Source organism: Cetorhinus maximus, chromosome 4 (assembly GCF_964194155.1).
Source record: "Cetorhinus maximus chromosome 4, sCetMax3.hap1.1, whole genome shotgun sequence".
Taxonomy (NCBI): domain Eukaryota; kingdom Metazoa; phylum Chordata; class Chondrichthyes; order Lamniformes; family Cetorhinidae; genus Cetorhinus; species Cetorhinus maximus.
The window spans coordinates 78123188-78135297 of NC_135882.1; the positions used below are offsets into that span (position 1 = coordinate 78123188).

General features: G+C 47.4%; 1 protein-coding gene across 1 annotated transcript in view; it reads right to left on the bottom strand.

Moving 5' to 3' along the window:
- Positions 1-12110, bottom strand: part of c4h8orf34 (chromosome 4 C8orf34 homolog) — a 633137-nt gene that overhangs the window by 64281 nt on the left and 556746 nt on the right. Inside the window, exon 12 of the mRNA XM_078540385.1 lies at positions 8067-8536. Within this exon, the coding sequence (XP_078396511.1) occupies positions 8067-8536 (470 nt within the window). The remainder of the gene's footprint in view (positions 1-8066; positions 8537-12110) is intronic.

Below are 12110 nucleotides of genomic sequence, written 5' to 3' on the forward strand. Positions count from 1 at the left end.
CAGTGATAACCCGCTCACTGACACTCATGGTGGAATCATCTCAGATTTGCACTAAGTGCTGGCCATAATGGTGGCTTCTCACGCCGTATCATCCCAAACCCGCCACATTAATTATGCATTCCTGGGAAACACGCTGTTTCCATGGGGGGCGGGCTCTCATTTGTCTGCTATATCATCACCTTGCCACTTCATCACGCCAGGCGCCAAATTTAAAATGCAGCTGCGCACACACATCTCAGTGCTTCCAGACCAGGACTGCTGCAAAGAAGGAATGGCCCTGAAAGGCAAAAAGACTTCAGCCCCCAGGTTCAATGATGCATCCCTCGAGCGCCTTTTTGGCATTGTCGAGGCTCGCCGTGATGTCCTCTACCCCAATTCTAGCTGCAGGATGGGTGGCATCATCAATCTAGCTTGGGAGGCGGTGGTCAGCGCCAAGAGGACAGCCATCCAGTGCCGCAACAGGATGAATGATCTCCTTTGTTCCGCCAGGCTAAGTCACCCTTCTCATCACTGTCAACTCTCACACTCACAAATCCATCACACATCCACAAGGCCCACACTCACTGCCAGTTCAACGGACATCACCATTCACTCACTCACACACACCTTCATTGTCCTCATCCCGTCCATGGGACCACTCACCACCCACAAATGCCAGGCATACTTATCATCTGCCTGGCAGGCATCCTGCTTACACTCTCTCCATCTCTATCCATGCAGGACAAGCTGGCACACAACAAGAGGGAGAGGTCATGGACTGGTGGAGGAATGCCTGAAATCAAGGTCCTCACAGGCTTTGAATACAGAGCCATCCAGCTGGCCAGCGAGGATCTGGACCATTCCTGTGCTGACGGTGAGGTCGGCGCTGCTCTGTCAAGTGAGGATCCAGCAGTGCAACATCCATCAGACAACCATGCTGTGAGTGATGTGTCCAGTTTCACAGGCCACTGCCATGCACCAATTATCTCCCCTTGCTTTCACAGGCACATCTGCCAAACAGTTGACGGAATCCACAACCCAGGGCCTCCAATGAAGCCCTGAAGAAACCTCTGAAGAGGAATTTTAAGGCACCCTCATAGATGTCCCCTTTGAGTGTCATGTAATTCTTGTAGACGTGAACCGACTGGGAACAGACGAGCTGTGAGATTATAATGCACTCTGAATATCTTTGTACATATTGTATTAAACTCTTTGGGCTTAAAAAAAAACAGCACTCATCCACACCCTCAACCAGCACATAGACACAAATCTTGGTGCGGTCTAGCTTTACAGTAACCTCTGAATCACAATCTGGTGAGCACATCGCACTTTCTGATCCACAGCAGGCACAGCAGGGGCTTCCCAGGTCTCCAGCACTCGGAGGACTGCTGGAGGCCAGAACGTTGCTGAGTCCGAGCCAGATGACGAGACTCTGGACTCAGCCATGTCACAGTTGCTGGAGCTACAAAGGCAAGCTCAGGAATATCAGGAAGGGATGGCCGCTGCACTCCTCAGAGTGCAAGGCACAATAGAGGAGTCCGTACGCCTTCAGGCTGAGGTGATAACGCCGGCATGCCAACACACCGAGATCAATGCTGGTCGGATTACGGCCAGCATAGAGGCCTTAGTCCAGGACATCGCTCCCACACCGCTCCGCGGGCTGAACTCCATCACTGATGCCATAGTTGGCCTCCAACAGTGTGTATGCCAGAGGGGTGCGGGGCAGCCTGATCTCACTCCAGCTACCCCTTCTCCTCAAGAAGTCAGCCAGGGGCCCCAGGGCACCTATTGGGAGGAGGATCAGTAGGTGCACAGTCCTGGGCCATCCATCCAGGAGTGTCCGGCACATTTGAATCCCCTCTTCCCGTGACCTCAGCTTCTCCAGCTTCACAGGCCGAGGAGAGTGCCACTGCCTCACAGCAGGACCCCGAAAGCAGGCCGGGGCCCTCCAGGCCTCGGCCCTCTAAAAGACGACCGCCAAGGTTATCACAGACAGGGCGCTGCAGTCAGCAGGCTGCCTACACCTCCGCTGTGGATGTCCGGGGAGCACCAAGACGTAGCAGCAGGGTTAAGAAGGATAAGAAGATGTAGTTGCATAGCCTGGGCATGGTTGTTAATCACTTGTGCATAATGTTCACTACGGTAAATAAACTTTCAACAATGTCTCCCTGCCTATGGCTCCTTGTTCTGATGAGCAGTGTTCATGTCATTCAGATGTGAAACCTTTCTGCACAAGAGAAAGGCAGGTATCTCAGTCCAGGGCCTCTTCCCTGTGCTTTGTACAGCCTTCAGACCAAAGTGATGGTCCGGCCTCACACTCCCTGGACACATTACTGATGCCTGCATCGCGATGGTGCTTGTCATTGCTGCCAGAATGTCGTGGGCAGATGTCACAGAGTTCTCTCATTCTCTCTGTGTACTCTCAGCACCTTTAAGGTGGGGCTGGACCCCATCTCATCAGCATCTGTGACCAGTGACTCTGTGCTCCTGAAGGGCTTAGTGCTGAAGGCCGACAAAGGATCAGATGCTTTTAAAGTTTCATGGCTGCGTCTCTATGATATGACCCTGATCACAGAGCACAAGCGAGCTGCTCTTGGCCAGTCAGGAATCAAACATTCTCAGAGGCTATGTGAAGATACATGGAGTATCCTCACTACATTGTCATCATCCTCCTGCAATCGAGCGACTATTAGGGCCTCTACCACTTCTCAATAACAGGAGCATTATCACAGAGGCTTTGTGTGCTGCCACAAGTCAGACTGGAGTCAAACATTCATAGGTGCAATGTGAGGAACTATGGTGTCTCCTCACTGCATGTCGTCATCATCCTCCACAAATCTAGCAGCTATGAGGGCGTCCCGAACGTGCCTTCCTCGTCTGGAAAGTGTGAGGGCCTCATCGCCATCATCTTTGCCTTTGAGGACCTCCTCACACTCATCACTGTTTACGTCCTCCTCATCGGCGGAGACCTCCAACTGCTGCATCTCCTCCTCAGCCAGATAACCTCCCCCGTTGCAGCGCCAGGTTGTAAAGGGTGCAGCAGGCGACGACGATGCGTGACACCCTCTGTGGACTATATTGCAGGGCACCGCCAGACTGGTCCAGGCATCGGAACCTCATTTTCAGCATCCCGATTGTTTGCTCCATCAAGTTATGAGTTGCAGCATGAGCCTCCTTATTACCTTCACTCTGCTGCAGTCTGAGGCCGCCGCATGGGTGTCATCAGCCATGGCCTCTGTGGGTAGCCCTTGCCCCCTAGGAGCCAACCCTGCAGCCTTTGTAGATGTTGGAAGATGTCAGGGATCTGTGACTGACTGAGAATGTAGTAGTCATTGACACTCCCTGGAAACCCTGCACAGACCTGCAGGGGGTCACACACCAGCTGCATATTCAGTGAATGGAAGCCCTTACAGTTGACATAGTTGACCTCTTGTTGCAACGGAGATCTGAGCGCCAGGAGAGTGCAGTCAATGGCACCCTGCACCTGTGGGAAACCCAATATTTGTACAAATCCAATCGCTGTTGCATCCTGGCTGTCCTAGTCCTGGGCGAAATCAAAACATTCATTAGTCTGTGCCCAAGAGGTGAAAATCTCTGCAGCACTTGGTGGCACCTTCATGCCTCTGCATTGCTTGAGTGGGCAGATAAGCTAGAGGCCCAGCTCCACGCATGTCAATGTGGCTGCGTCTGAATTATCTCAGCTGCAGAGGGATGGTCACTTTATACAAAATTTCCCTAAAGCGTGGCCACTTCCCTCCCACCCACACACCACGCACATGCTTGTGCACTCTGTTCAACCACAGGGCAGCCCTTGTCCCCACCTCCAACATGCCTGAACTGCAGAGCCGCCCCCACCCCCCGTCCAACACGCCCCAACCTTGAAGTCAAACAGGTGACCTGGGCAAGCGCTGCACAACATTACTGTGCACTCACCTTCAAATCCCCCTTAAAGTGCAGCCAGTCAAGTGCACGCCTTGTATATGCTGTTGTGAAACACGTTGGCGTGATTGGATGGACGATCCAGCTGGGGGGATGATTCTGGCGGGCTGGCCTTATAACGATATGCAGATGTATTACAATGAGGTTTCCAACTCTAATGAAGGGGAACGCAGCCCACCATCAACAGGCTGAGTGGACAATCGAAAACTGGTTTCATGATGCCATGAAACCAGTTTCTGGCCTTCTCGCCATATTGTCTGCTCACGTCTCCGAGCAGGTCCGACGCCAGCAGGCATGGACAATTCCGCCCTTAATTTGGGTTCTGCCAGGATCACTCAGCTCCTTACCTCATTACAGCCTTAGTCCAAACTTGGACAAAACAGCTGAACTCAAGAGGTGAGGTGAGAGTGACTGTACTTGATATCAAGGCAACATTTGACTGAAGGTGGCATCAAGGAGCCCTTTGAAAAACTGAAATCAATAGGAATCAGGAGGCTAACTCTCCACTGGTTGGAGCCATAACTAGCACAATGGAAGATGGTTATATGAGGCCCATCATCTCAGTTGCAGAACATCACTGCAGGAGTTCCTCAGGGTAGTGTCACAGGTCAAACCATCTTGAGCTGTTTCATCAATAAGATTCCCTCCATCATAAGGTCAGAAGTTCGCTGATGATTGCACAGTATTCAGTACCATTCGCAACTCTTCAGATACTGAAGCAGTCCATGTCCATGTGCAGAAAGACCTGGACAGCATTCAGGCTTGGGCTGATGAGTGGCAATTAATATTCATGCCACCTAAGTGCCAGGCAATGATCATTCCAATAAGGGAGAACCTAACCATCTCCTTTGATATTCAACAGCATTACCATTGCTGAACCCCACACCAACAAAGCAGGCTGCTTTGTCTTGGATGGCAGGAAGCTTCATGAGTGTTTGTGGAGCTGTATTCATCTAAGCAAGTATGCCTGGGGGTTATCATTGAACAGAAACTTAACTTGACCAGCCATATAAAAACTATGGGCAGAATCTTCTGGTCGGAGTGTGGGGGCGGGCCCTGCACGCTGACAAGTAAATTTACGCGCGGTGATGTCGGCCGTGCGTCCTGACGTCACTGCGCGTTATTCCGATTTTCATTTCGTCGAGCACGCCCGGAGTCGACTGCGCGCCCGCCGAACTGTCAAAGGCCTATTAAGGCCATTAATCAACTAATTGAAGTAGTTGTCAGGGCTGACCGTCCAACCTTACAGTTGGTGGGCAGGCGAAGCACCCAGGCGGCCTTCGCATTTTTCATGGAACCTCATCCACGGGTGGGTTGAGGTTTCATGAAGGGTTTATAACTTTAATAAAAATTTTTATTAAAATTCATTCACATGTCCCAGCTCATGTGACACTGCCACATCAGTGGACATGTCTGAATAATTTTTTAAATTCTTTTTTGCAAGTTTTCATAATCAAACTAATCTCCCTGAGACAGCTCCGTGCCTCAGGGAGATTTCTGCGCAGGCCCCGACTCTCCCTCCTCCCCCCGCCCACACAGGTAACGCTGAGCGCTTCCGGGTGCGTGCCATGCTGGGCGGGCCTTAATTGGCCCGCCCACGTAAAATGGCAGCACACAGCCAATCACGGGCAGTGATCGGCTGCGCGCCCACCCGCTCCCGCCCAACAGGGAGAAAATGTTCCCCAAGGATACAAGTGCAGATTAGAGTCTGGGAATTCTGGAGCGAATAATTCACCTCCTGACACCCCGAGGCCTGTCCACGATCTACAAGGCACCAGTGAGGTGTGTGATGGCATACTCTCCACTTGCTTAGATGAATACAGCTTCACAAACACTCATGAAGCTTCCCGCCATCCAAGACAAAGCAGCCTGCTTGATCGGCACCCCATCCACCACCTTAAGCATTTATTCCCTCCACCACTGAGACACAGTGGCAGCAGCGTGTACCATCCACAAGATGCACTGCAGAAACTCATCAAGGTTCTTTGGGTAGCACCTTCCAAACCTACGACCTCTACCAGGGACAGCAGAATCATGGGAACATCATCACCTGCAAATTCCCCTCCAATCCACACACCATTCTGACTTGGCATTTTATCACCATTCTTTCATTGTCACTGGGTAAAAACCCTGGAACTCCCTTCCGAACAACACAATAGGTGTACCTAAATCAAATGGGCTGCAGCCCTTCAAAAAGGCGTTTCATCACCACCTTCTCAGGGTCTATTAGAGATGAGCAACAAATGCTGTTCTTGCCAGCAATGCTCATGTTCAATGAAAGAATAAAAATATGTTCAACAAGGACAGATTCAACCTGTCAGAAGACAAATTTAGAAAGGACATTAAGAACCTTGTTTTCACACATGGAATGCTCAACATATGGGATCTACTCCCAAATAGAGATGACTGCCTTGGAAACATACAAGAAACAATTTAATGCTACAGTGGGGATGGTGTAGGACTTTTGTGGATGGATGCACCAAAGAATCAAAGAGTAATATTTATATAAGATCTTCCATGACTGCTGAGTGCTCCAAAGTGATTTACAGCCAATTTTTGAAGTAATGTAAAGATTGTGGGAGCCAATTTGCAAGTAGCAAAGTCCCACAAACAGAAATTAGATAATAATTAGATAATTTTTTAGATGTTGATTGACAAATTAATGCTGGCCAAGACATTGGGAGAACTCCCTTGCTCTTCTTTGGAAATTACCATGGGATCTTTTATGTCAGCTGAGAAGGCAACTGAGCCATTGGATTAATGTTTCATCCAAAAGAAGGCACCTCAAACAGCACAGCACTCATTCAGTACTGTTATGAAGGGTCATCCTAGGTTATGTACTTAAATCTCTGGACTGGGGCTTGAACCCATGAGCTCTGACTCACAGATGAGAGTGCTACCACCGAGTCATGGCTGACAAGCTGATCTTGTAATCATCCTAACTTTTAGCATGAGAAAGAAGGTTTCCCAGAGACACATGAGCGGAATCTTATGGAAGCAAGGGGATCTTGGCTGCTGGTTCGAAAGTCGGCGAGACCCTTATGTCACCTCTTTTCAAGAAGGCCTGCCAAATCTTGTGCCATTCAGGTACTTAACAGGCCAGATTAAGGACCCCAAGGGCATAGGTCCCATCTGCTGAGACCTCTCCTGTGCTCAGCAGCACCACCAGGGAGGCGGTGACTACTGTCAGCACTACACCCACCTGAGGCCTTGGATCGAGGGGGGGACCCCAGGTACAGCTGAATGATAGCGGGAGGGGGATCGCGAGATGGCAGTCATGGGGATGGGGGGTGGAGGGGGTCAGCATCAAGGACAGGGGTGTGGCTTTCAGCTGCACCACCTCCCACTTTTTGCTGATGCTGTGTCCCTCAATTAGGCACTGAATGCCTTTGAACGAGGGACCTCACGCCCCTACCCAGGAGCCTGCAAGAAAACACACCAGTCTTTGCTTGTCATGCTCCCCACATGGTGCGTCTCCCAAACTCCACTGGGAGCAACAGGATGAGGCACTTAAAAGGGCATAAATTGCTCACTTAAGGGCTTCAATTGGCAGCAGGTCAGGAAGACCATCCATGGGCCTTCCCACCACGGGCTTAATTGAGGTAGAGGTGGGATCCCCACCCATCACCCTCCTGCCCGAGTAAATGCTCCCCATGCCACCAAACCTGCCATGGGCGTGAGCACAAGATTCTGCCCATGGAGTTATGCTGTTGATGTGAGTGTTGCATTTGAGATGAGGTATAAGAACATGAAGAGGTAAAATAGATGAATGGGGATTAAAGGTGAAGTCATCAAACATAAGAGCACTTTATTTTCTGTAATTTATACTTTTATTTTTCATATCCCATGTGAAAGTAAATGTTCAGATTGTACTTTCAAAGTATGCTTGAGCCACTTGCACTCCTTGGCAACATTGCAGGGAGGCAATGCTTCTCATTAATATCAACTTAGGTTGATTTAGTTGCAATGCTCACATCAAAACGACACCCTTTCTCCAAAGTTTCCTCACCCTTCAATTATTTTCTGACAGCATTCTCATAAGTTTATTTGCATAGTAAAAAATTTAATTTCCAAATCTGTTTTGCAGGCTTCTTTACTCTTTTAATCATTTATTACCAATGATCAAAAGCATCTATATATTTTCTTACCTCAGACAAATGGCTCCTTTGTGAAAGATTCTCAATACTAATGCCAGGCTGGTTAGCTGGAGAACTAAGTTGTCTTCCAACTTGACGGGTAGGTGTTGCCATTCTATTTGGATTGCTGAAGGTTTCTTCTTTACGGCCAGGGTTGTTAGAAATTGCAGTTTGACTGTTAGGAGTTCCAGGCCTACTTCCTTGAGCTAATGATGTCTGAGGCCTGTTATACTGGCTTTTGGGAGACTCAGGTCTACTGTTTTGGTTACTGGAGCTCCGTGGTAATTCATTTCTTTGGCTCTGAGGTGGAAGTCCTTTCCAAAAAAGACTTGGTGGTGTTTGAGGTCTAGAACTTTGGCCCAGTAATGTCCGTGACAGACTTCCGTGGTAATTTGACATGTTTAATGTACTTCGGATATTCGAATTCCTCTGCACTTCAGATTCAATTGTTAACACTTTTGTAGCAAGATCCTTGTCAAGTTCTGAAATAGGAACAGTTTTGTTTTCTTTAGTCATAGCACCAGAAAGCAACAAAATGAACATTTCAAGAGCAACACATTATGATGAAAATCTTTCTAATTAATAAAAACAGAAAATGCTGGAAAAGCTCAACAGGTCTGACAGCATGTGTGGTGAGAGAAAGAGTTAACATTTTGAGTCCGCACGACTCTTCTTCAGAGCTGAAGGAGAGTCATATGGACTCGAAACGTTAACTCTGTCTCTCTCTCCACAGATGCTGTCAGGCCTGTTGAGCTTTTCCAGCATTTTCTGTTTTTATTTCATATTTTCAGCATCCGCAGTATTTTGCTTTTATCTTTCTAATTAAAATTGGTTATGATGGGAGATAAACAGAGAGAGGGAGTCAGAGAGAAAGAAAAAGAGGAAGAAAGGGACCTTTAAGAAAATGCTGTCCTAATTCCATGAGAGATTAACTAGTGTTTAAAAAAATGGTTGCTTCAGGAACTACAGAAACCCTTGGTATCATAAGATTTATTTTAATGGGTCATTTTTTGGGGGTTTTTATCATTAGAACAAAGAACAAAGAACAAATAAAAGTACAGCACAGGAACAGGCCCTTTGGCCCTCCAAGCCTGTACCGATCATATTGCCTGCCAAACTAAAACATTTTGCACTTCCAGGTCCGTATCCCTCTATTCCTATCCTATTCATGTATTTGTCAAGCTGCCTCTTAAACACCACTATTGTACCTGCTTCCACCACCTCCTCTGGCAGCAAATTCCAGACACTCACTACCCTCTGCGTAAAAAACTTGCCCCACACATCTCCTCTAAAGTTTTCTCCTCTCACCTTAAATCTATGTCCCCTAGTAATTGACTCTTCCACCCTGGGAAAAAGCTTCTGACTATCTACTCTGTCCATGCCACTCATCATTTTGTAAACTTCTATCAAGTTGCCCCTCAATCTCCGTCACTCTAGTGAGAACAATCCGAGTTTCTCCAACCTCTCCTCATAGCTAATAGCCTCCAGACCAGGCAGCATCCTGGTAAACCTCCTCTGCACCCTCTCCAATGCCTCCATATCCTTCTGGTAATGTGGCGACCAGAATTGCATGCAATATTCCAAGTGTAGCCTAACCAAGGTTCTATACAGCTGCAGCATGACTTCCCAGCTTTTATACTTGGAAAAATATGTGAAATTGGACAAGAGTTAGTTAACAATTTGATAATTGAAAAATAGGGTTATCTGGCAACATAAAGTATTGTTCACTTCCAGCTCCATTTTAAAATTCACTGTAAGGACCTGCCACTTCTGTAACTTTGTTTTCCCGATGATGTAAGTATGGAGCCCTTGGCATATACTATTCAATCAAATTAAAAACATATTGAAATAACTGGATTAATAAATGCATCTACCCTGATAATGTTTGTCAGTACTTACAGATTATGCCAAAGTATGCAAAGGATAAAAGAATATGCAAGATAATTGTGATTTGTCTCATTTGGAAAGGGCTATCAATCCTAAAATTCCCAGTTTAATTGAGAGCCTGATGCTTGAGCTAGATGGAATGCTATGTTAGTGTGAGATAGAACAACCATATTTAGAGTGCCTTGTGGATCATTTTATGAGCGCTGCATTTCCTTTAGTTGATTTATTGGTTAGCTCTGCTACATCTAGGTTACAACAGCTAAAGAAAGGGCTTCCAGACACAGTTAATTAAAGAGAGCTAATGCACATTATTGAATTTGGACATTTTATCTGAAGGCAATGGCACAGAGTTCTCGTACTGTGACTTCTTTTTTATTCTTCCAAAGGATATGGGATATCACCGGCTTGGCCAGCATTTCTTTCCCATCCTAACTGCTCTTGAGAAGGTGGTGGTGAGCCACCTTCTTGAACCATTGCAGTCCATGTGGTGTAGCACCCACAGTGCTGTTAGGGAAGGCGTTGCAGGATTTTGACCCAGCAACAGTGAAAAAATGGTGATATAGTTCTAAGTCAAGATGGACGTGGCTTGGAAGGCAAGCTGCAAGCGGTAGTGTTCCCATGCATCTGCTGATCTTGTCCTTCTAGAGGTAAAGGTCACGGGTTTGGAAGATGCTGTCAAAGGAGGCTTGAAGAGTTGCTGCAGTGCATCTTGTATGTAGTACATACTGCTGCCACTGTGCACTGGTGATGGAGCGAGTGGATCTTTATGATGGTGGATAGGGCTGCCAATCAAGTGGGCTGCTTTGTCCTGGATGGTGTCAAGCTTCTTGAGTGTTGTTGGAGCTGCACTCATCCAGGCAAGTGGAGAGTATTCCATCACACTCCTGACTTGTGCTTTATATGATGGACAGGCTCAGGAGGTGAGCTACTTGCCACAGAATTCTCAGCATTTAACCTGCTCTTGTAGCCACAGAATCTTTCTTACTTTTATGCCACTATTAGTACCTTCTTTAGCCCTCACCACTACCAGTAAAACTCCCTTTGTCTTGTGTCCAGGACATCTTTGTCAATCTCTCCTTAGCCCCCATCTATCGCTTGCCTGCTATCCAGCTTTAACAGCTCCACCCCCTTAAACAGTATAAATTCCATCACATTTCTACCTCTTTTTAACTCTGAAAAAGAGTCATATGGACTCAAAATGTTATTTCTGTTTCTCTCTGCACAGATGCTGTCAGACCTGCTGAGTTTTTCCAGCATTTTCTGTTTTTATTATATAAATGGCTGGTCCAGTTAAGTTTCTGGTCAATGGTAACCCCCAGGATATTGATGGCGGGGGATTCAGCGATGGTAATGCTGTTGAATGTCTACAGAAGATGATTAAATTCTCTCTTGTTGGAGATGGCCAAGCCTGGCACTTGGGCTGATAAGTGGCAAGTACCTAGCAAGCCACACAAGCCTGAATGTTGTCCAGGTCTTTCTGCATATGCATATGCACTGCTTCAATATCTGAGGATCGCAAATGGTACTGATCATTGTGCAATCATCAGCGAATCTCCACTTCTGACCTTATGATAGAGGGAAAGTCATGTTGAAGCAGCTGAAGATGGCCGGGTCTAAGACACTACCCTGAGGAACTCCTGCGTTGATGTCCTAGGGCTGATATGATTGATCTCCAACAACGACAACCACCTTCCTTTGTGCTAGGTATGACTCCAATCAGTGGAGAGTTTTTCCACTGATTCCCACTGGCAGTTTTGCAAGGGCTCCTTGATGCCATATTTGGTCAAATGATGTCTTGATGTCAAGGGCAGTCACTCTCACCTCACGAGTTCAGCTCTTTTGTCCATGTTTGAACCAAGGTAATGAGGTCAGGAGCTGAGTGGTCTTGGAGGAACCTCAGTGCCCAGGTTATTGCTGTGTCAGTGCTGCTTGATAGAATTGTCAGCGACACCTTCCATCACTTTGCTGATGATAGAGTGGAGACTGATGGGGATGTAGTTGGCTAAATTGGATTTGTCCTGCTTTTTGTGAACAGGGACGTACCTGGGCAATTTCCGCATTGTCGGATAGGTGCCAGTGTTATAGCTGTATTGGAACAGCTTGGCTAGGGACACAGCTAGTTCTGGAGCACAGTTCTTCAGTACTATTGTCAGGGACCAAAGCTTTTGT